Source organism: Mastigoproctus giganteus, chromosome 14 (assembly GCF_048544385.1).
Source record: "Mastigoproctus giganteus isolate SK-2022 chromosome 14, ASM4854438v1, whole genome shotgun sequence".
Lineage (NCBI taxonomy): Eukaryota > Metazoa > Arthropoda > Arachnida > Uropygi > Thelyphonidae > Mastigoproctus > Mastigoproctus giganteus.
In genome coordinates, this window is record NC_143588.1 from 55364899 (window position 1) to 55391073 (window position 26175).

Here is a 26175-nt window from a genome sequence, read left to right on the forward strand (position 1 = left end):
TCTGATAGAGGTGTATAAGGCTTTGAATGGTTTGAGCATGCTCAATGCCAATGGGAGTCTTCATCTTTCTCAGAATAATCACCTCAGAGGGCATAAATTCAAATTGAGGAAGGACGGATGTCGGATAGATGTGCGGAAATTTGCCTTTGGCCAGCGGGTGGTTGGTTGGTGGAACCGACTTCCATCACTTGTTGTTGAAGTTGATAGCCTAAACAAATTTAAAGCTCAACTGGACAGGTATTTCGAACGAACGGAGGGGTGAAATGGGAGAGGGTTTTTTTTTTTTTTTTTTTTTGGCTGATGCTGAATAAGCTTGCTTTCTTGCATCATATGCCAATGCTAATGATACATGCATAGAGTAATAAATGCTCTATGAACAGAAAGGAGACAAGGCATGTCTCCTTTCACATGAACATTCAAGAAAAATCAGGAGTGCCAAGAATTAAAATAGAGCCGTCTTTCAGAGTATTCATTTCTGCATGCAAGTACTGTTAATCCCACATTCAAATAGAGCCAATATCCTACTTGTTGCCTTTCGTATCAATCCTACAATTTAATAATCTAATAAAAATTTAATTCTACAATTTAATATGCTAATAAAAAAACATATGCTAATGTTTATTTAGAGCCATTGACTCATCTCTGCAAATAGAGTACAGATTACATACTACCAGAGACATCTGCATAGTTGGGAATGAGATATTTCCAAGAAAACCAGTCTACTTTATACATCTTTCATGTATCATCAAATATGGCTTTGTGTGGACTTACATACAGTGTACCAAAAAGCAGTGCAATATTGAGTAGGAGTGTTTTATAGGCCTAATGACTCAGTTGAGTACAATGAACAACTATACAAACAAATGGGCCAGTCAATCAGAATGCCTTAAAATGGGGGATTTTTAATTCCTAGATATAGTATAGAGGCATGTGATGCAAGAAAGCAAACATTTGAGCTTATGCAGAATCAAAAAAAAAAAAAAAAAAAAAAAACACCACCATTCTCTCTAAAAGAATGTCCAGTTCCTCCTTGAAATTATTTAAGCTATCAAATTCCAAAACAACAGATGGAAGTTTATTCCAGCAATTAAACCCTGCTGGCTAAAGATAAATTTCTGCACATCTATTTTACAACTGCCTTTCCTCAATTTGAATTTTTAGCATTAGTAGAGGCATATGATGCAAGAAAGCAAGCTTATGCAGCATCAGCCAAAAAAAAAACCCTTTCACTTCACCCCTCCATTCGTTCGAAATACCTGTCCAACTGAGCCTTAAATTTATTTAGGCTATCAACTTCCACAACAAGGGATGGAAGTCTGTTCCACCAACCAACTACCCGCTGGCTAAAGGTAAATTTCCACGCATCTATCCTACATCTGTCTTTCCTCAATTTGAATTTATGCCCTCTCAGGTGATTATTCTGAGCAAGAGGCAGTATCCCATTAGCATTGAGCACACTCAAACCATTCAAGACTTTGTACACCTCTATCAGATCACCTCGCCGGTGCCTAGTCTCCAGACACTGTAATTTGCAAAACATAAGCCTTTCTTCGTAAGAGCAACCCTTCATCCCGTTCACTAACCTTGTTGCCCTTCTCTGTACTTCCAGCAGCTCTACATCCTTCTTGAAATGAGGCCTCCAAACCTGTATACAATATTCAAGGTGCAGCCTGACCACTACCTAATATAAGGGAATAATCACCTCCCTATCCCTGCTAGAAAAATTCCTGTATATCATTGATAAGACACATTGAGCTACTCTTGCAGCCCGTCTGCACTGCTCAGAGAACTTCATATCTGCCTGCACAATTACCCCCAGGTCCTTTTCATTCTCTACCACTGTCAGTTTAGTACCACAGGGTTGATACGTTGCTCTGGGGTTGCTGTTTCCCATATGTAGTACTTTACATTTGTCAATTTTAAACTTCATTTGCCACCTCTCAGCCCATCTGCTCAACCTTTCCAGATCCTGTTGCAGCAGCATAGCGTCCTTAACAACCCTGCCAAACCTTTGTATCATCTGCAAACTTGGACATTAAGCTTGATATACCATCATCAATATTATTTATAAATACAGAAAACAACAATGGACCCAACACTGAACTCTGAGGGACTCCACTAATAACATTAGTCCATGAAGAGCAGTTTCCATTAATTACCACTCTGTTTTCTGCCACTCAACCATCCCTTTATACATAGCAATAATTTGCCACCAATGCCACACTGCTCCAATTTTGTGCAGCAGTCTTCCATGTGCAACAGAATCAAAAGCCTTTCTAAGATCCAAATATTTAATATCAAAGTTATTCCCTGCATCCAATTCTTTTTTGACTACATCATAGTAACCAATCAAATTGGTCAGGCAAGACCCTCCCTTAACAAAACCATGCTGTGTCTGAGCTATAACTGAATTCTTGTCAAGATGATCCTGCAGTGCTGCTTTAACCAGTGCTTCCATTAATTTCCCTGGAACAGAAGTTAAACTCACAGGTCTATAATTACTTGTGTCAGCCTTTGATCCTCCTTTGTCAATTGGGGTTACATTTGCACATCTCCAGTCTGTGGGTACCTCCCCTGAGTCCAAGGAAGCTCTCATAATTATGGCTAACGGATTGCTTACTTCCTTTTCTGCCTCCTTCAATATAACTGGATAGATCCCATCCACCCCAGGTGCCTTTCCTGTATTTACCTTCAACAATTTCTCCTCCACTTTACTCTCAATTATTACAAGATCATCTAGCCCACTGCCAGTGTTTACTCCATCTACGGCATTCCCCTTCCTGAATAACTCCACATGTGTGAATGTAGATGCAAAATATTGATTTAGTTTGTTAGCTACCTGAGCAGGATCATGAACAGTTGAACCATCGATATCAAGTGGACCAATCTGATTCATCCCCTTCCTTCTAGAGTTTAAATAAGTAAAGAACTCCTTGCTGTTTTTCTTTGCATCCCTTGCCAAAGATTTCTCGTAATCTGCCTTCGCCTGCCTAACCTCCTTATATATCTATCATAGGCTTCTTTCCAACTTAGGTTCATAATCTGATCAAGTGGAAGAATCTCATCAGAATTCAATGGCCTCAACCCATTCTAGGCCTTATACACCTAAATCAGATCATCTCACAGGTGCCTAGTCTCCAGCTGCTGCAATTTGCAGAACTTAAGCCTCTCTCCCTTCATTCCCTCACCAATCTTGTTGCCCTTCTCTGTACATGTTCAAGAAAATCTACATCCTTCCTAAAATGAGGCCTCCAGACCTGTACACAGTACTCAAGGCATGTCCTGACCATTGCCTTATACAAAGGGATAATCACCACCTTTTCCCTGCTAGCAAAATTCCTGTATATCACTGACAGGACCCCATGACCTGCTCTTGCAGCGTATCTGCCCAACATTGCTAGATCCTGTTGCAGTAGCACACTGCCATTACTGTCATTAACAACCATGCCAACCTTTGTATCATCTGCAAACTTCAATACACAAAACAACAGTGGACCCAAAACCGAACCCTGTGGGACTCCAGTAATATCATTAGTCCACGAAGAGCAGTGTCCCTTGATTACTACCCTCTGTCTTCTCCCACTCAACCACCCTTTTATCCATTGTAGCAACTTGCCCTTAATACCATTCTGCTCCAATTTGTACAGTAGTCTTCCATGTGCAACAGTGTCAAAAGCTTTCCTGAATCTTCTGACATATTGACTGGAACTTCTGAGTTGGTCACTCGCACAATAGCAAGACATCTATGGATTTATTGGATGATTATTTTTAACAGCTGCATGTTCGAGAGGCAACCAGAGGGAGTAATACTCTTGATCTGATTATCCGCAGTAATTATTCATGCATTAAGAATCTGCAGATACAGGAACCACTAGAAAGCAGTGATCACAATGTACTGATGTAGGATTTACTTAAAGATGTAACTACTATTAGGGGTAAAGGGTGTTTGCTTTCATAAAAGTGACTAGTGGTCTCAGACAGATTTTTAAATTCTAAACAGCAAATTCTAAATGGGAAACATTGAAGGCAGTTATCTTGGAAGCTACTAAGCTTTTCATGCCAACTAAGAAATACTGTTCAAGGCCTAAAAGGATGTCAGATGAACTAATTAGACTCGTGGCATAGAAGAAAAATTAATAGGATGCATATAAATTGTCAGATGACAGAGACGTCTATGGTACATATAAGTTAGTCTGTAATCAAGTCACAAAGGAGGTTAGGCAAGCAAAGGTAGATTACAATAAATATTTGGCAAAGAATACAAAGAAAATCAGCAAAGACTTCTTTACTTATGCAAGAAACTGACTCTGGAAGAAAGGGGATGAATCAGATTGGTCCACTTGACATCAACAGTTCAATTGTTGATGATCCTGCTCAGATAGTTGATAAGCTGAATGAGTATTTTGTATCTATATTCACACACAAATAATTCTGTAGAGAAGTGGAGAACAGCAGCTTTCTAAACTCTAACATGGAGCTAAATGATTTTGTAATAACTAAGAGTAAAGTGGAGAAGAAATTGTTGAAGTAAGAAAGGCACCTGGGGTGGATGGGATCTATCCAGTTACATTAAGGGAGGCCACAAAGGAAGTAGGCAAATTCACAAAGGGTGACAAGTAATTACAGACCTGTTAGTTTAATTTCTGTTCCAGGGAAAATAATGGAGTCACTGGTTAAAGAAGCACTGCAGGATCATCTAGAAAAAACTGCAGATAATTCAGACACACATGGATTTGTTAAAGGGAAGTCTTGTCTGACCAATTTGATTCAATTGGTCAGACAAGATCAATGTCTTGTTGTTCAAACCAACCCTTTGCTGGCAACAAAAGATTCTCCATTTTGTTTTAAATGGCTATAAAATTTTAGTGTCTTTTGTTTAATTACATTGCCATCTAATGAGATCCATTTTTAGAGTCCATAGTCTAACGAAGGGCCATTATAACATCACTCGGTTGTTTATCTGGCCATTGCTCTGTCACAGCATCGTATCTCTGGAACCTCTCAACCTATTGACTTGAAATTTTGCATGGGTTTGTACATATGTGGGCCAACATAACACCATACTGGTCATTGTTGACAAAAATTTGTCTGAGAAATGGGGGGAATGTTGGGGGGGGGGGTTGGATACAAAAGTGTTGTCGACAACCTAAAGCTTATTATATACCATTGGAAAGAGCTCAACGAGTAAATTTAAAACATAATTTTTAAATATTTTTAAAATCAAAAATGGCAGCACCAGACAGGAAAATGTGAGTAATTTTCATGTCCCCCTCCATCTATTTTTGTTGCTAATGGAGCTAAAAATTTAAAAATCACATTAGGTATGTGATATTTGATGCTTATCAAGGGAAATCTATTCTGTATGAAATATATCAGTTACTTTGTGTTAAAATTAAAAACTCATTTTTTTTACTGCACGTCAATAGCTTTGTACTAAGTAACTCTCCTTTTGGTGACAAAAAGGTTTCTAAATAGTTAGTTAATAATTCTATAAAGGTCATTTATAAATTTGCAACGAGAAGTATTTTTTAACAATTTTCAAAGTTGGAGTTGTCCCGGCGAGGAGGTACTCAGAGAGCCAGTGTTGAGGCAGCAGTGGTGGGGAGGTTCCTGCTGCTGTTGTTGTTGTGGGGGTTTCATGGCGCATAAGCTACTTTGGCTATAATGCACCTATTCATTTATATTAAAGGAAAAGGGAAAGAATCGTACTGTCTGAAATGTCCTTAATCACAAAAGATTAAAAATTCTAGTTTGCTTCAGAAAATGGAAGAATTCAGATATATTTACCTTGTCACCTATCAAATTCTCTAGGGTTATTGGTTGTTGAAGGATAACCAGTGATTGCAGGGTTGAAATTCTGTCTTGTTTATAATAGGGGCAGTCAATGAGAATGTGTTTAACAGTCATATTTATATAGCAATGTGGACATTGTGGTGGATCATCTCCTGTGAGTAAATGAAGGTGGGTCAGGTAAGTATGACCTATTCTTACCCTTGAAAGAATTACTTCTTCTCGTGATCTAAGTCGTGATTGGGGTCATGATTGTCTGTTCTTGAGCTCGAAGGCTCTAACGGTGGGTAATTATTTTTATCCATAATGGCTCCTTTTCGCCCTGGGGGTTTCTCCTTACCACCCAGGTTACCGGCCCCGCCACGGGGAGGCAGGAGCAGTGCCGCTTTGTGGCCAAGCGTAGAGTTAGTACAGTTAGTAAATCTAAATTAAAGAAAAGGGTGATTTCCTTTTTCTGGGCTCTCTTCTTATTTCTTATAAGAGGCTAGAGCTACTTAACAGAAAATTTAATAACTGTGAGAGAAAACAAAGGAAAACTTAGTCGCTGGGAAGAAAAACGCTCGATATACGCAAAATAATCACTTGGCCACGGAAACGCTTGCCACCCAGGGCCAGAGATTCCTGCGCAAAGTCTTGCACGGCCCTCACCTGCCAGTTGCTTCTCCCCCAAGACATTTAATCACTTCTCCAGGAAGAAGTCTGAGTCGTTTCTCCTATCCTTGTCATTCACAACAACTGGAAAGACAAATAGACAATGTCTTCGTTAGTTCCTCAGTTTTAGGCCAAGCCAGGATACTAGAAACTTTTTTCAGTTACCATAGAGCTCTCTATTTGAGATACTACACTAACGACCATTCATGACTGATTTATTTATTGCTATCATCACTCCAAATGCTGAGGGCTTTTTTTCCATTTTCTCAATTATTTGTGCTTGGGAACAAGCTATCATATTTGAGGAAATTAAAGATACTTCATCAACAGCAATTCTAATTTTCTATTCATTTTTTTATGGTACAGATTGTTGCTTCATTTAAATTTAAACTTTTTGCAACGCATGATACCTTTCCTCCCTTTTTATGATGATCCAGAATTTGTATCTTTGATTCTAGAGAAATAATGTTTCTTTTGAGTGGTGCTTTTTTTTTTTTCTTTCCTTAGGCATAACTTAGGGTTGGTTGGTTGGGTTTTATTGGCACATTAGCAACTAAGGCTATAATGCACAAAAACCTTGTCATAAAAAAGTAAAACTTTCAGTGACCTAATGAATTAGATCACTAAGTCAGGGTATAAAAACAAGTATAAACTGTAAAAGACAAATATCAGTAAACAAGTAACAATAATAAGGTAGATTTTTTAAATGTGAGTAAAAAGGTTTACTGATTTTAGAAAGCTAAAAATAGCAGACACATGGTCATCGTCGGATAAAATCTGACTGAATGTATACAGCTCAGTCAGATGGTTAAAAGCGGTAAAACGAGCATTTCTAAAACTGGTACAGTCACATAAAATATGTTGAACAGATAAAATGGTGTCACATTGCTCGCACATAGGAGGGTCATCAGCCCTCATATAATTTATGGCTGGAATTTAATTCACAACAGAGAAATTATTCAAATACGGTTCTTAAAAACAAAGTTTAGTAATACATACCTGAAAAAATTTATAAACAATCAAATAAAAACCAAACTAACCTTACAAAAACCTTAAAAGCCATGAGCTGCATGCTTCGAAGTCAATTTTTTATGATCTCTGATAAGCACAAGTTCAATAGCACAGAACCTAATGCACATTTCCCAACAAAATAAAATACGAGGATTTCCCAATAATTTTTTTTTGCATAACCTCTAGCAAGTCAAAAGTGGGGATTCACAAAGAAGAATGGAAACGTTGAAAAATTACATCCAACATAATAGTAGGGTTTCCCCACACAAAAGCTCAAAAATACCCTGTTATGAGAGGTTTGCTGCAATTCTCTAACCGTGTTAGAGCAAAACCATGTTGTAGAAGTACAGCGTTATATGGGGGTTGCCTGTACTTCAACATTTTCTTAAATTCTCTGTTTATGTATCAGAACATAGTACTCTGCATTTGTTTCTTTTATTAAGCCAATTTTGGCAATGAAATCATTTCTGTTTGAAAACAGAAAAATAGCATCTGTCTCACATTGTTTCAGCCAACCAGAGAGCAACAGTGGAACAAATCACCACTGACTTCAATGAGGGAGGTCCCAGAAACATCCCCACCAAGACTATCGGAGCCGCTGACCCATTGCTAATGCCATGGCACAGGTCCTTGCTTGATCGGAGACGAATCTCCTGGTCCGATGTGTCCCATTTCCAATTATTTCAAATAGATAGGAGGGTGCATATCTGTTGGAAACCGCACGACACTACACCCGTCATGTCAACCAGGAACAGGCAGGTGGATGGTCAGTAATGGTCTGGGGCATGTTCAACTGGCACACATTGGAAACTCTGGTACATCTAGACATATCTCTGAAAGGTCCAGGTTACGTATCCATGCTTGACCATCTGCATCCCTTCACGGTCATCGTGCCCCACAGGTCAATGGACTCTTCCAGCAGGACAATGCACCTCCCCACAGAGTTGTGGTGACTAGAACATGGTTCAAAGAGCATTCTGCAGATTTTACCACCATGAAATGGCCTCCCCGTTCACCGGACACGAACCCTTTGGAGCATCTTTGGGATGCTGTGGAAAGGTCCGTTCAAGCTTTGGATCCTCCACCTAACAATGCAATGGAATTATGGACAGCGGTGCAGCAAGTTTGGCTGGAAATACTTGTGGAATGCTTTTGTGAACAGCGTGAACTAGTGGACTCAATGCCTCACTGTGTGACTGCCCTTACCTGGGCGAAAGGTGGGCCTAACTGTTACTAGGTAAGCATCCCATTATTTCTGTCCACTCAGTGTATATACTTATAGAAATACTATTATCCTTTCAAAGTAAATAACATAAAATCGAATATCTTATTTAGTACCTTGATATGAAAAAACAAGCCCAAAACATTTTTTTTATTAGGGTGTTTAGTAGTCTGCTACATATACTTAGAAGACGCTTTCTCCATCCATCTGGCTTCCTTATATGTGCAAGTGTCATTCCCTGAACCTGAAAATCTATTTTCACCAGAAAAGAAATTTTTCCCCAATCTTCTATAATCCAGCTTTTATATCTGTTGGCCCTGTTCAGGTTTCCCCCCTCCCCTCCCCTTTAGTCAAAAGTTACTTTTTCATTGGTTTATAAGCTCTTCAGCTAACCTTTAAATGTTTGCAATGGACTGTTGAATCACATAATTTTCTGTTCCATCCACATCAGCCTTTTCTTTGATATGAAACTGAACCTGTCATGTTTCATATTGATTATTATTTGTTAACAGCTCCCAAACTAACTTTACACTGTTCTTCTATCTCCCTCTGAGTAAGAGAATTATGTTCATATTAGTTTTCTAAGAGTCAAATTCATTTCTGCAATGAAAGATCTATGAACACTAAAACATTTCTCAGGATTTCTACTTAAAAGGGCAGCTCACTACATAAATCATTCAATTTTTCTTAAAACATGCCTGTAATAACATCAAACAATTAAAGAAACAAATAAAAATACAGTTATAAACAACTGTTAAAAGTTGATAAAAGACAATATACCAAAATTCCCATTTCATTCATATTAATTTGCACAAGGTTATGTATTTTTTAGTTAATTTCTATAAAAATTAAATAGTGGCACGTACTTAATTTATGTTTTTCTAGTAAGTAACGTGGATGGTCATCACATTCACTGTTCGTTGAAAACAAACTTTTGGGTTAATTTAGTATGCCTTCAAGATGGGCTCATATTTTTAGAATTTTTAATTCCTTCTAATTTAACTTTGGGTTAAAGTACAAATAAGATATTTTTTGAAGTGCAGCAGTGCATCAACAGTAATAGCAGTCTGGTTATTTGAAAATTCAATAAGCACACTAGGACGTCTTCACTTCCAATACAACCAAAAATATAAACTGAAAACATTTCCAAAAAAAAAAAAAAAAAAAAAAAAATCATACAGTTGTCTCACCAGTGAATATTTGTGGCACACAATCACTGAAAAAAAAAAAAAAAATCAGTCATACTATCAAGAGATTATGAATAATTGCATGGCATATTTTGTGCGCCATTCAATACATTTCTTGAATGAGGCAAGAATAAAGACAACAGTAAATAGTGTTCACTTTTTGTTGTAATTTGTCAGTTAATTTTTTTTTTGTAATCAAGCAGTGGAAATAACTTTTTTACACAAATGTGGCAGACGTGTGGCACCCTTTGTACACCTCACAGACAGACAGAGAGAGAGAGATCATATCATAGCCATATTTCTTAAGTGCTAACATATTGTTTGAGATGCAGATCAAGACCATACTGAAGAAATAGTAAAATTTTAATTTTTAACTGATTAATGTTTTCAAAAATTTTAATTTTTAGCTCACTTTAAGAGGCAATGTCCACCTCCATGATTACCACAAAATTTTACGGGATGGTTGAGTAGAAGACAATGAGCGATTATCAATGAACACTGCTCTTTGGGGACTTATGTTATTACTGCTGTCCCCCGGGCTTCAGTGATACTCTGTTGCCCATTGTTCCTTTCTATATTTATCAGTGATACTGATGAAGGCATATGAGGTCTGATGTCTAAGTTTGCAGATGATACAAAGTTGGCAGGATGGCTAATGAGAGCAATCAAAGCATGATACTGCAACAAGATCCAAGAAAAACTATACAAATAAACTCAGAAATGGCAACTCAAGTTACACTTAACAAATATAAGGTACTGGCACATGGGTAGCAGTAAACCCAAATTATTGTACCAATTGTGTGGTACTACACTCAAGAGTAGCAGAAATGAAAAAAAAAAGGGGGGGGGGTGGTAATTGTGCAGTCAGGTATGTAGTTCTCTGAGCAGTGCAGACAGACTGTGAGAACAGCTCATGGGGTTTTGTTAACAATATGCAAGAATTTTGAAAGCAGGGATAGAGAAATGGTTATCCCATTGTATTAAAGCAATGGTTAGGGGCAGGTCTTGAGGTCTCATTTCAGGAAGGATGTGAATCTGCTGGAATGGGCACAGAGAATGACAAGGAAATTGGTCAGGAGAAAATAGTGCTCTTACCAAGAAAGGCATCAGTTCAGAAAATTACAGCAACTGGAGACTAGGTACCTGTGAAGTGATCTAATTGAGGTTTAAGCTTTGAATGAATTGAGCAAGCTCAATGCTGATGGCATTCTTCCTCTTGTTCAGACTACACAAAGGGGAATAAATAATTCAAACTGAGGAAGGATTGTTGCAGGATAGATGTGTGGAAGTTTGCCTTCAGCCAGTGGGCATCAGACTGTTAGATAAGAGAAACACATGGATTAGGCAGCAAACTCAAGTAAGGGACATTGTCAGTTCAGCAAATTACAGCAACTGGAGACTAGGTACCTGTGAAGTGATCTAATTGAGGTTTAAGCTTTGAATGAATTGAGCAAGCTCAATGCTGATGGCATTCTTCCTCTTGTTCAGACTACACAAAGGGGAACAAATAATTCAAACTGAGGAAGGATGGTTGCAGGATAGATGTGTGGAAGTTTGCCTTCAGCCAGTGGGCAGTTGATTGTTGTAACACACTTCCATCTGTTATTGTGAGTGGATAATTTGAATAAATTTAAGGAAGAAATAGACAAAGTATCAGAGGAGGTGGAGAGAGTTTTTTTTTTTTTTTTTTTTTTTTTAAATGCTGCATAGGCTTGCTTTCTTGCATCATTTGATACTACTAATGCTAAGCTTTTATTATTATTATTATTTTTTTTTTTTTTTTTATTTTATTTTAATGGCTAACAAGACAATAATTGTAGCAATTTATTCTCAGGTGTTTATCACTGCCACATCTGGTAATGAAATTATTGAGAAATAATTTCATTACCAAAAAATTGAAATTTTTTTTTTACAAATACCAATTTGAATGCAGTATTACTATTCACTTGCAAAACTACATAAAAACTTCACAAAGGTGAGATGGCAAAGAGGGCAAATCATATCAGAAAGACAGATTCCTCCATCATAAATCTGAAGTTGGCAGCTATAGTATATGTGAAAACATAATTTAGAATCCTTCCTTTTCAAAAATTCCCTAACTGTTTCTGCCATTCCCAATATAACAAAATTAATTTCTCATTAAATTGTCTAATGTTCCTAGTACATAAATTATTCTGAAATTCCATGTCCCTACTTTTAAACATCTGTCACTAGTTTTCAGTTTTTCATCTTCTAAACACAACCTTCATTGAGGATTTGAGTTGTGTTCACTATAGTCTGTAACCTCCACAGGAAGCTAATGGCTCCTTTGTCATATTTAGCAAGTTTCTTTCCCAGGGTGGGGGGATTCCACAGTCATGTCTGAGTGCAATGTTTTTGATCTATATGAATACCATAGTATTCATATAGCCATTCAAATGTCATTTAATATGTCACTACATTCACTCAGTCCTCAGAGCTGCATTAGTCACGTTACAGTGCTCCCACCTTCTATAGATGGTGTAGTTGGGAGTTTCCTTTCATGGAATTTGGGACTATAGACATTTCTCAAATCTCCAGTACTTTCAGAATTATGGTAGGCCTACAGTATTTAGGCTTACCATAATGGGGACATAAACCCTATGTACCAGACAATAGAAATCCAACATTATTTCAGATTGGTTGGATGATGTCCAATATTATACTTTGTACAGTCACCTACCAAAAATAGCAATGAGAGAAAGATGCTTTCAGTTTGATGCAGTGTGTGTGTGTTTTGTTAGGAGAGGTCAAAATACTGTCAATGACAACACATTACATTTCACCTTCTAGTTTAAGAAACCCTGCTCTGTACAAACAGCTAAAACTTCTCGAATATCCCCCACTAATGTCTTAAATGGTGACTGCCAAGCAATTCTGACAACTAGTTAACCTTCAATCCTTCTAAAACTCATTGTCTTATTTCTCTCAGATACATAAAATCACATATCCTTACTGGAGATACTCTAACCACTTTCTGCATAAGAATTTACTTCCTCTTATGATCATATTACTTCCTATGCAACAAAAAAATTAGGTTTGCTTTTCTACTCTCATCAGCCTCTACCGTAAAAATCTCAAATCATCCTATCAGGGAATATTACTTGCATATCTGATATCCTATCCCCCCCTCCCTCCCTCCCCCTCTCTCAAGCTCAGAGTCTCTGTACAAAAGTTCTTATTGTGACTGTTACATAGTTATGGGTAAGAAAATATTCAATTATTAAAAGATTTCAGTAATCAAAACTCATTAAATTCATTTGAAATTAAAATGATAGAGAACTTCAAGTGACTTAGTTTAGTTAGATATGAAATTCGAATCATAACAAATGGTGTACACCAGCGGTTCCCAACCTTTGACTCGCAAACCCCTTTCAACATAATATTTTTAATGCGAACCACTAAGCCTATATTCTCTGAAATCGTATAATATTTCTGAATTTTTATTATAAAATATTTCCAGTACTATGTTTTTATAAGTGACATTGGCTAACCAGACAATAATTGTAGCAATTATTCTCAAGTGTTTATCACTGCCACATCTGGTAATGAAATTATGAAAAAATTAAGAAAATATTTTTACAAATACCGATTTGAATGCAGTATTACTATTCGTTTGCAAAACTACATAAAAACTTCACAAAGGTGAGATGGCGAAGACGGCAAATCGAATCAGAAAGAGATTCTCCGTCATAAATGGAGAATCTGTCTTTTTGATTGAATGGAGTGTACTGGGAATGGTTTGAGGTGATTTATCAAGATCATCAATACATGAGTTTGAATAAAAATAGGATGCTAGCAGGTCAGCTTTATCTTTGGCTGATGTGGCAACAGAACCATATGGTTTTGTCAGAGGTGGAACAGAGATGGGCAAAAGTTGCGGCAAATAGCTTAGGCAAGAGACCAGAATGCTCGGCTACCATTAGAGAAAGAAGCAAGTTTTCTACTCTTAGCATGTTCGAAATCTAGTTTGGACTAATTAATAACTGCTTTACAAAATATAACTAATAATAAACAATAAAATAAAATTAAATAGCATTAGCATTAGTAGAGGCATTTGATGCAAGAAAGCAAGCTTATGCAGCATCAGCCAAAAAAAAAAAAAAAAAACACTTCCACTTCACCCCTCTGTTCGTTCAAAATATCTGTCCAGCTGAGCCTTAAACTTATTTAGGCTATCAACTTCCACGACAAGGGATGGAAGTCTGTACCACCAACCAACCACCCGCTGGCTAAAGGCAAATTTCCACACGTCTATCCTACATCTGTCTTTCCTCAATTTGAATTTATGCCCTCTCAGGCGATTATTCTGAGAGAGAGGAAGAATCCCATCAGCACTGAGCATGCTCAAACCATTCAAGGCTTTATACACCTCTATCAGATCACCTCGCTGGTGCCTAGTCTCCAGACACTAATTTGCAAAACTTAAGCCTTTCTTCATAAGAGCACCCCTTTGTTCCATTCACTAATCTTGTTGCCCTTCTCTGTACTCGTTCCAGCAGCTCTACATCCTTCTTGAAATGAAGCCTCCAGATCTGTATACAGTACTCTAGGTGTGGCCTGACCATTGCCTTATACAAGGGAATAATCACCTCCTTATCCCTGGTGTACAAAGTAAACAGTTGTTTACTTTGTATTTAATTTTATTTTATTGTTTATTATTAGTTATATTTTGTAGTTTACGATAATATACCTATGTAAATCTAACCAAAAAATAAAATAAATAAATAAACTTATTTTTAGGCCACCCGAATAATTAAATTCGTCTACCATGCTGTGTGTGTCTTATGTCTCTTAATTGCATGTGTTCTATGGTAGATTTGTCTATTTTGCTGGACGAAAAACCCCAGTTTCTGGGAGGTAAAATCTTACTAGCTATGCCTGATACCTGTAAATCTAAGCAGATGCCATTACAGAATTTTTAGTGCGAACTCACTGGAACACTTTCGCGAACCCCCAAGGGGTTTCCAACCGGTGGTTTGCAAACCACCGGTTGGGAACTGCTGATGTACACCAACCCTCCCCACAAAAAAAAAAAAAAAAAGTACATAAAATGAAGGTGCTATAAAACAGAATTAAAATCTGTACAAAAAAATAAATAAATAAAAATAAGCACATAAATTTATAATTCACTGCTCTAGCACCATAAGTTCCTACTAAACATTTAAATGACATAGAATATACGATTTTTTAATTCTGTATATTTATGCAAAGCAAAGCTAGAAATTTTTCCAAATTGATCGAAAGCACTAGAAAATGTTTCTCCCATATTTGAAATCATTATTGAAAAAAAAACCAATCACATATAGCAAGAATGGTGTGTGATTATACAGTGTCCGTAAATGATGTTTCCGAGTTTGATTTTTTTTTTTTTTTCCCCCCCAGAATTACTTCAAGCTACACTCATGAAACACATACCAGCTGAAAGATAAATTCAATAAGTTTTATGATGGTACATAAAATCATTAGTAAAGTTCAATGTGGGCACCATGAGTAACTCGAACAATATCATAGCGATACTCAATCTTCTGCCACACGCTGTGCTTCATTTTGCAGTCAATTTTACCAAAGACCTCTGTGATCCATGCCTTCAGCTCTTGCAGTTTCGTTGGTAGAGGAGGGATGTACACATTGTCCTTCACATAACCCCACAAAAAGAAATCCTGTAACAACAGATTTTGTTGCATGAAATGCTAATACCCAGAACACTTTCTCCGGCCTGGTCGTCATTTTGTCATTGTGGCGAATGTAGTGCTACATAGTGGGTAGAATGCAAAACTGGCAGTCAAGTGCCAATTTAAAAAAACTTATTGAATTGATCTTGCAGCTGGTATGTTTCATGAGTGTAGCTTGGAGTAACTTTGAATAAAAAAATATCAAAATTGGAAACATCATTTACAGACACCCTGTATATATACTTCATCAATAATATTATACTTATTATGCAAATGGTAAATTTTGAATTTAAGTGAAATTAACTCTCTCAAACACTCAAATACTACTAATTATTCAAAGTATTAATTGAATGATTTATCATAATAAAATGAATCAATTATAGCCTCTCAATTGTGCTCGCCACTAATTGCCTGTACTGCTGTACTCTGTTATCTTCAATCAACAATTATCATGAGCACATTATTCTAGAGTTAAGCCCACAGCATGTAGCTCCAACATTGCAGAGTTATTGAAGTTATTTTAATCTATACAGTACATACTCCCATTTTATTCCACTACTTATTTTATTGTACATGTATATTTGATCATTTTAATTTTAAATCAATTTTTGTAGTACCCATTTAAGATGCTGACAACATCCCAAAATGTCACGGCACCTCAGTGAGAATCAACATTATGGGGAATACATCTTGTCCAGTACTGGTTCAAGAAGTTACCATAAGAGGTAACACAATTCTCCGAGTTTACTTACCATGCCACTAAATTCAAACAATTCTGCATGTTACATATGAGGGCTTTTCAATAAAGAATGATTGTAATTCTTCATGAACAAATCTACTGCTTGCTATTTCTGGCTAAAATGCAGAATTTAAGACCAAACATAGCTGTATCACATAGCAACTGAGCAGTTGACCCATGCACACAGTGTGACCTTGGCAGTCAGTCAACTTTATGCCTGTTCAGTTTCACCTACGTAACAATGGATGTGACACATGAGGAACTTTATGCTGCTCTCAAACTTTGTTCCCATCTCAAGAAAACATCAGCTGAAGCATATGAAATGCTAAAAGAGGCTTAGGGCCTCTTTTAGCATTTCATACGTAGATTTTAGCAAATCTACACCTCCATATAGCACAGCTCGCAGGTGGTTTAGAAAGTTTAAAGAGAGATGTAATGCAAACAAAAATTGGTAGTCCTGGAACTCAAACCGCTGTTTTCACCACAGAAACTAGAAACACTGTTTCTCTAATCATTTGAAAAGGTCATCATATTACAGTAAGGCAACTGGCAGAGATGATGAGAATATCAGTAAGAAGCATGCACGGAATTTATTCTCCATGACTATTTGCATATGACACGTGTTTGTTTGTGCACGCTGGGTTCCAAGGCTCCTCACACCTGGGCAACAGCAAGTTTGCATGGAGATTTGTTAGGAGCTGCAATGGATGGTTATCGAAGTCAGTGAGGTTGAGGTTCTGCACAAGATGATAATGGTGGATGAGATATGGCTTTATCATTTCAACCAGAGAGTAAGCAACAACACTGTTTGGAAGTCTACATCATCACCAACACCGAAAAAAGCAAATGTTATGGCTTCCGCAGGAAAAGTTATGCTCATCTCTTTTCTTGACATTCAAGGAACAGTTTATCAGCACATTGTGCCACAACATATGGCTGTTATGGGACCTTACTACAGTTGTTGTTGTTATTTGATTTTTAGGAGCATTAGCAACTAAGGCCATATTGCTCCGGGGATATGCAGTGGTCATTCCCTAACCTTTCCGCATCTTCCGTATTTGGCGGTCACGGGATCGAACCCCAGTCTAATCAAGAAGCGTGTGCTATGCACCGTTGCTCCTGCCCACCTGGCTACAGAGGCACCCCTTACTACAGAACTGTACTGAACTTCGCAGGTGGGTGGAGGCTGCATCACGAAATGTGAGAAGTACTTGACAACAGCATTGCTCATGCTGTCATCAAGTGCTAAGCCAGTATTCAGATCAAATGTGTTCCTCATTCACCCTACAGCCCTGACCTTGTGTGCTACAATTTTTTTTTTTTTTTTTTTTTTATTTCTAAAGTTAAAGAAGAAGCCACAAGGAAAACATTTCCAGTTATCAGAAAAGGTTGCAAAGACACATGAGGGAATTCTTAAATGCACATCAAAAAATGGCTTCCACCATGGTTTTGAATGGCAGAATCGTTGGAGTGGGTGCATTTCATCAAATGAGGAATATTTGGAAAGACCATTAAAATATGGATGATTAATAGACGTATATTGTGAGAAATCAAAAAAAATTATAATCATTCTTCATTGAACAGCCCTTATACTATGCAAAATATATCAAATTTGAATTTTTTTTCCCCCCTGGAATAAACTTTAGATATGTAGTTAATTGGATTACTCTACAAATACAGTTATAGTACATGCAAATACATTCCTTTTCATTTCCATCCTTTATTTAAATATAATAATAAGATTTAATATTTTTTCAAGACCATGGCACCACAATTAAAATACTTCTAAAAGTTTGGAAAACACTGATCTAAGAATATTCTATCAAAATATTAATTTATTTTGTTAATGAAGTTTAGTTTTAAGCTTTAATTTTATTAAAACAAAATATAGTTCTTTATAAAGAGCGTTGCTTTGTTTTTGCTTTTTCTTGGTCTAGAATACCAAAACAATGTTTATTTTTGCAAACTGAACATATTATATTGTATCAAGGAGAATAAACAAACAAAAGAAGCAAAATTTTAAGACCATACTGAACAGCTTTATTATTGTATATATAGAGAGAATAACTTAACACATGAGATATATGCATATGTAATGCCGCTAGTTTTCCTTATAACGAATGTATGCATGTATTGGTTGTGGATGGCACCTGGAACAACAATTCAACTGTGCCAATCAACTCTGTTTTTTTTTTATATATATATAAAAAAATGCAATATCACTAGGGTATGGGCCAATTTCTATGTTTTTAATGGTTCAACAATGGATTGTGAATCCTGTACCCACTGGAAAGAGCACAGTACCAGTGGGTTCCAAGGCTGTCCAAGCCTTAACCACAAGGGTACAATTAAATACAGACTAGCAATTGAGTTACAACTAATAATTTATTACAGCAAATGAAGTGCAAATTCAAATGATTGCAATAAACAAGAATTACTGATTATGAGAGAGAGAGAGAGAGAGAGAGAGAGAGAGAGAGAGACAGAGAGAGAGAGAGAGAGAGGGAGAGAGCAGATGAATCCATTAAGTGTGATGAGACAGCTCAGGAAGTGGTCAGTTTTTACATTAGCTGATAGTTTTTCCTTGAGAAAACGCCTTTGTTGCATAGTCCTGGAGGATGTGGAAGTTTGGATTTACTCTTGATGAAGATCTCTTCTTGACCAGGCAGGAGGTCCAGTGCAGGAAAACAGTTGTCTGAAGACGTTGTAGATAGGACAGTGGAAGAGAATATGGGTGGAGACCATGTACTTATAACAAATAGACAAAGTCCTTACAGGGAGAGATATTTAACACTGCAGTATATGTTTTGGCTGGGAGTAGGCAAATTGTTCCTTATAAGCAGCTGATCCTTATACAGAGAGTCGGATGTATACATTCACATATTTTATTTAAAAAAAAAGAACAATAATATATATTTATAGCTTTACCTTGATCAGAGATAGCTGATACAAGCAATTTTCCTGAGTTCTGTATGTCATCAAACTTTTCAAACAACACCTTTAATCTTGGGAAGAGGAGAAAAAAAAAGATACAAAAAACAAAAAATTAAATTTAATATTGAACATTGATATTCCACAAATCTTTAAATTTTAATAAAAAAAATATTTTTAGATATATATAATTGAAACAATTCATGATATAATGTTACCAACAGCAAATCCAAAATGGGAAGCATTCAAAGACTTAATCTTGGAAGCTATTAGGCTTTTCATACCAACAAAGAAATATTATTCAAGATTTAAGCCTAAATCATGGATGTCAGATGAACTAATTAGACATGTGACAGAGAAGACAAATGCATGAGATACATATAAATTAACATGTGACACAGAAGCCTATGATAGATATAAGCTGGTCTGTAACAAAGTTACAAAGGAGGTTAGGCAGGCAAAGGCAGATTACGAGAAATCTTTGGCAAAGGATGCAAAGAAAAACAGCAAAGAGTTCTTTACTTATGTAAACTCTAGAAGGAAGGGGATGAATCAGACTGGTCCTTGATATTAATGGCTCAACTGTTGATGATCCTGCTCAGGTAGCTAACAAACTAAATGAATATTCTGCATCAACATTCACCCATGAGTTATTCAGGGAGGGGAATGCCAGAGGTGTATTCAACTCTGGCAGAAAGCTAGATAATCTTGTAATAACTGAGAGTAAAGTGAAGGAGAAATTGTTGAAGATAAACACAAGAAAGACACCTGGGTTGGATGGAATCTATCCAGTTATATTAAAGGAGGTAGCAAAGGAAGTAAGCAAACCCTTAGCCATAATTATGAGAGCTTCCCTGGACTCAGGGGAGGTACCCATGGACTGGAGATGTGCAAATGTGACCCAAATGCACAAAGGAGGATCAAAGGGAGACACTGGTAATTACAGACCTGTTAGCTTAACTTCTGTTCCAGGGAAATTAATGGAGGCACTGGTTAAAGAAGCATTGCAGGATCATCTAGACAAGACTTCAGTTATAGCTTGGACACAGCATGGGGTTCGTTAAGGGGAAGTCTTGTCTGACTAATTTGATTGGATACTATAATGTAGTCACAAGGGAACTGGATGCAAAAAATAACTTTGATATATATTTGGATATATCAAATATATATCTGTTGATACTGTTGCACATGGAAGACTGCTGCACAAATTGGAGCAGTGTGGCATTGGAGGCAGATTGCTGCTATGGATAAAGGGATGGTTGAGTGGGAGAAGACAGTGGTAATCAATGGACACTGCTCTTCATGGACTAATGTTATTAGTAGAGTCCCTCAGGGTTCAGTGTTGGGTCCATTGTTGTTTTCTGTATATATAAATGATACTGATGATGGTATATCAGGTTTAATGTCCAAGTTTGCAGACAATATGAAGGTTGGCAGTGTTGTTAATGACGCTAATGACAGTACACTGCTGCAACAGAATCTAGAAAAGTTGAGCAGATGGGCTGAGAGGTGGTAAATGAAGTTTAACATTGAAAAATGTAAAGTACTACATATGGGAAGCAGTAATCCCAGAGTAAGGTATGAACTCTGTGATACCACACTGACAGTGGTAGAGAATGAAAAGGACCTGGGGGTAATTTTGCAGGCAGATATGAAGTTTTCTGAGCAGTGCAGATGGTCTGTAAGAGTAGCTCATGGTGTCTTGTCAATGATAAACAGAAATTTTTCTAGTAGGGATAAGGAGGTGATTATCCCCTTGTATAAGGCAATGGTCAGACCACACCTTGAGTACTGTATACAGGTCTGGAGGCCTCATTTTAAGAAGGATGTAGAGTTGTTGGAACAAGTACAGAGAAGGGCAACAAAATTAGTGAAAGGAACAAAGGGTTGCTCTTATGAAGAAAGGCTTAAGTTTTGCAAATTACAGTGTCTGGAGACTAGGCACCTGCAAGGTGATCTGATTGAGTTGTATAAAGCCTTGAATGGTTTGAGCATGCTCAATGCTGATGGGATTCTTCCTCTTGCTCAGAATAATCGCCTGAGAGGGCATAAATTCAAATTGAGGAAAAGGCGGTTGTAGGATAGATATGCGAAGTTTGCCTTTAGCCAGCGAGTGGTTGATTGCTGGAACAAATGTCCATCTGTCATTGTAGAAGTTGATAGCTTAAATAGATTCAAGGCAGAACTTGACAAACATTTGGAGCGAGTGGATGGGTGAAATAAGGGGTGTTTTTTTTTTTGGCTGATGCTATATAAGCTTGCTTTCTTGCATCATGTGGCTTTGCTAATGTAAAGTAAATTTAAATGATTAATGTCATATAAAGTGTGTGTGTGTGTGTGTGTGTGTGTGTGTGTGTGTGTGTGTGTGTGTGTGTGTGTGTGTGTGTGTGTGTGTGTGTGTAAAGAAGGGAAAAAGAGAGGAGTAAAAAAGAAACATTGGGTATTACGAACCAGGAACACTGCTTATGCAAATGAACTACGACTATAATGTATAAATTGTAATGTACTGAAAGTGTATAAGAGAAGGCTGTTTCTATCAAATCTATGGTATACAAGTGAAATTATAAGTTAAAAATCAAGAATTAAAAGAAATGAGGTAACAAAACAAATATAAGGAGTTATTCAGGAAGGAGAATGATGTAGGTAAAGTAAACATTGGCAGTGAGCTGGATGATTTTGTAATAACTGAGAGGAAAGTGGAGGAGAGATTGTTGAGGATAAACATAAAAAAGGCACCTGGGGTGGATGGGATCTATCCAGTTATATTAAAGGAGGCAGCAAAGGAAGTATGCAAACCCCTAGCCATAATTATGAGAGCTTCTTTGGACTCAGGGGAGGTGCCCATAGACTGGAGATGTGCAAATGTAACCCCAATTCACAAAGGAGGATCAAAGGCTGACACAAGTAATTATAGACCTGTTAGTTTAACTTCTGTTCCAGGTAAATTAATGGAGGCACTGGTTAAAGAAGCACTGCAGGATCATCTAGACAAGAATTCAGTTATAGCTCAGACGCAGCATGGTTTTGTTAAGGGCAGGTCTTGCCTGACCAATTTGATTGGATACTATGATGTAGTCACAAAAGAACTGGATGCAGGGAATAACTTTGATATTATATATTTGGATCTTAGAAAGGCTTTTGATACTGTTGCACATGGAAGACTGCTGCACAAATTGGAGCAGTGTGGCATTGGAGGCAAATTGCTGCTATGGATAAGGGGATGGTTGAGTGGCAGAAGACAGAGAGTGGTAATCAATGGACACTGCTCAACGTGGACTAATGTTATTAGTGGAGTTCCTCAAGGTTCAGTGTTGGGTCCGTTGTTGTTTTCGGTGTTTATGAATGATATTGATGATGGGATATCAAGTTTAATGTCCAAGTTTGCAGATGATACAAAGGTTGGCAGGGTCGTTAAGGACAATACTGACGCTATGCTGCTGCAACAGGATCTGGAAAGGTTGAACAGATGGGCTGAGAGGTGGCAAATGAGGTTTAACATCGACAAATGTAAAGTGCTGCATATGGGAAACAGTAACCCCAGAGCAACGTATCAACTCTGCGGTACTACACTGACAGTGGTGGAGAATGAAAAGGACCTGGGGGTAATTGTGCAGGCAGATATGAAGTTCTCTGAGCAGTGCAGACGAGCTGCAAGAGTAGCGCATGGTGTCTTGTCAATGATATACAGGAATTTTTCTAGCAGGGATAAGGAGGTGATTATTCCCTTGTATAAGGCAATGGTAAGGCCACATCTTGAGTACTGTGTACAGGTCTGGAGGCCTCATTTCAAGAAGGATGTAGAGCTGCTGGAACGGGTACAGAGAAGGGCAACAAGATTAGTAAATGGAACAAAGGGTTGCTCTTACGAAGAAAGGCTTAAGTTTTGCAAATTACAGAGTCTGGAGACTAGGCACCGGCGAGGTGATCTGATAGAGGTGTATAAGGCTTTGAATGGTTTGAGCATGCTCAATGCCAATGGGATTCTTCATCTTTCTCAGAATAATCACCTCAGAGGGCATAAATTCAAATTGAGGAAGGACGGATGTCGGATAGATGTGCGGAAATTTGCCTTTGGCCAGCGGGTGGTTGGTTGGTGGAACCGACTTCCATCACTTGTTGTTGAGGTTGATAGCCTAAACAAGTTTAAAGCTCAACTGGACAGGTATTTCGAACGAACGGAGGGGTGAAATGGGAGTGGGTGTTTTTTTTTTTTTTTTTTTTGGCTGATGCTGAGTAAGCTTGCTTTCTTGCATCATATGCCTCTGCTAATGCTAATGCTAATGCTAATGCTATAAAGAACTAAAAGAAACAAATATAAAATTAGGTAAAATAACATAAAATGAAATATGATACCATATTGCCATATAACTCAATTTCCATGTCTTCGTCAGAGGTCATCCGTCGAAATTATGTGAAAGAGGGCAATATGTATGGTCTGTATGCTTAGGAACCAGTTCTGTGAAATGAGTTTGAATTCAGTGGCAAAAATAGAGGCAAATAAGGTATGCCAATAATTATGTGTAGAACATAGTCATGGTTGACCTTACAGAGGCGGGAAAAGAACAGAACAAATGAATTAATGAAAAAGGTGAAGAAAATACAAAAGAATGAGTAAGGAACTCACCATTAATTTGTGTTGTAGAAAATGATTCAGATAGCATCTGTGTCTATTAAAAAAGTCTGTTGCACTAGCAGTCCCTTTTAATAGACACCGATGCCATCTTAATCATTTCCTACAACACACGGTAATGGTAAGTTCCTTACTCATTCATTTGCTTTTTCTTTGCCTTTTTCATTATGTAATAAATGCCCTAGTTCCAAAATGAATTCAAGTTACAGCTGAAGAGGTTTTAGACTGAATTGCAAAAATTCTTTCGGCCAGCAAGTTGTTAATTATTGAAATAAGCTGCCTCATTGGTTGGCTGAGGCTGACAGCTTGGTGAAATTCAAGATCAGCTAGACAGATATTTACATGAGGAGGGGGTCAAATAATAGTTTATTTTATTACTTATTTATTATTTTATTGTTTTTAAATGACAATCGATGGTCTGATGATGGAACCAAATAGTTCCGAAACCAATCAACACAGCCTTCAAGATTTTAAAGAATAACAGCTTCACCTCCTTAGTGATGTTATTTGATTAAAAATGATATTAATAACTTTAGGCCAACTCATGGATAAAGAGAGTAGTTTCTAAAGAGTGCAAGCCCAAGTACTGACACTGGAGGAATGAGTGTGTCCTGACAGTAGAGGCAGAAAAACAATGCCGGGTTGTTTATTTTCTCACATTATTTTATTTAATTCACCTCTTTTAAAATACTTTTACATAGCTGTCACATTCTGACTTTCATAAAACTGGAAATTTAGTAATTATAAGCAGGAGAAAAGCAGATGTTTTAAAATTCAGACTTTTGCCTTGAACTAAATTCTAATAACAAGATATACACTGGTGTTCAACGAAAGTACATCACCTACGGATTTCACATTTCTAACACTTTTTCGCGACGGTATGTTATACTGATTAGCATCATAAATATAAATATAAACAAAAGATATTTATTAATAGTTAAGGCAAAGCTAAGTAATATTTAAAAGGTGCTCTCAAAATATTCCAAAATGAGCATTTGCAACCTTTCTACAACAGTTTTCGTAAACATGACAATTATGGCTGAAATGTTATATCAGAAGCCCTCAATCTGCTTCAGTTTATCATTTTAAATGGAAAACAAAATGAAAAGTTCACCAGGTGCAAACTAATATTTAGTTGAACCACCTCTGGCCCTGATGACAGCAGCACACCGTCGAGGCACTGACAAGATAAATTTCTGAAGATAATTAACTGATAGTTTGTGGTTCCAAACACAAATTATGGCTTCCTGAAGTTCACAAAGGGTCTTTGGTTTCTTTCTAGCAACTGCAGATTCCACACGACACCAACAGTTCTCTATAGGATTCAGGTTCGGGCTGTTTCCTGGCCAGCTAAGAGTTGTAATGGACTGTTCTTCCAACCATTTTTTCACCTGTAACAAATGTAAACACATTACTGTCGAACCTCTAATGCAGAAATGAAGCTAAAGTAACTACACAAGTGCCTACTTACACTTTTTTTTCGTATGATGACAAGGAGTAGAGTAGTCCTGAAAGATGCAGTTACTTGGCAGGTTGAAATGGTCTCTAACAGTTGGCAGCAATTTGTCTTCCAATATAGCCAGGTATCCATCGGCATTTACAGAACCTTTTATAAACTGCAGGTGACCGACTCCGTGATATGAAATGCATACAGGGAATTTCACTGTAGACACCATACAGTCTGAATGGTATTCTTCACCTCGTCTACAGCGAATTGTTTGTCTCCCATCAGAGCCCGCAGGTTGAATTTCTTCTCATCCGAGAAAATAACTGACTTCCACTGCTTGGGGGTCCATTTGACATGCTCCTTACACCAAATTAATTGGGCCTTTTTTTGTGTGAGGAGGGACTTCCTCTTAGGACGATGGGCTACGAGTCCATTTTTGAAGAGGAGTCTTCTGACTGTTACTGCACTTGCTACCACTCCCGTATGTTCTTCCCATTCTCTTTTCAGATCAGACGAAGAAGCTTTACAGTTTTTAAGGCATAAGTGCTTTAAAACACTGTCCTGTTTTGGCGCAGAGACTCGTTTGCGTCCGGTTCCTTTTTTCCTATCAGCAGAACCAGTATTCTTGAGTTTGGAAAGAAATCTACTTACTGTCAACTGATTACAAGACACTCTAAGCAATATGATGGGAAGAACATCATTCCTCACGTAAAGCAACAATAGCACTCTTTCTTCGTGGCATCAACTGCACGTAACTCACCATCCCGACACAAGCAAGGAATGACTGCAGAGCATGCTTATATAGCTGAAAGTAACAGCTGATGCAATATTATGTCATCACCTACGCGTATCAATCTTATCTGATGCAATCTGT

At 37.4% G+C, this 26175-nt stretch overlaps 1 protein-coding gene across 1 annotated transcript in view; it reads right to left on the minus strand.

Moving 5' to 3' along the window:
- Positions 1-26175, minus strand: part of chb (CLIP-associating protein) — a 1004436-nt gene that overhangs the window by 771835 nt on the left and 206426 nt on the right. Inside the window, exon 9 of the mRNA XM_090388867.1 lies at positions 19222-19298. Coding sequence (XP_090244993.1) covers positions 19222-19298 — 77 coding nt within the window. The remainder of the gene's footprint in view (positions 1-19221; positions 19299-26175) is intronic.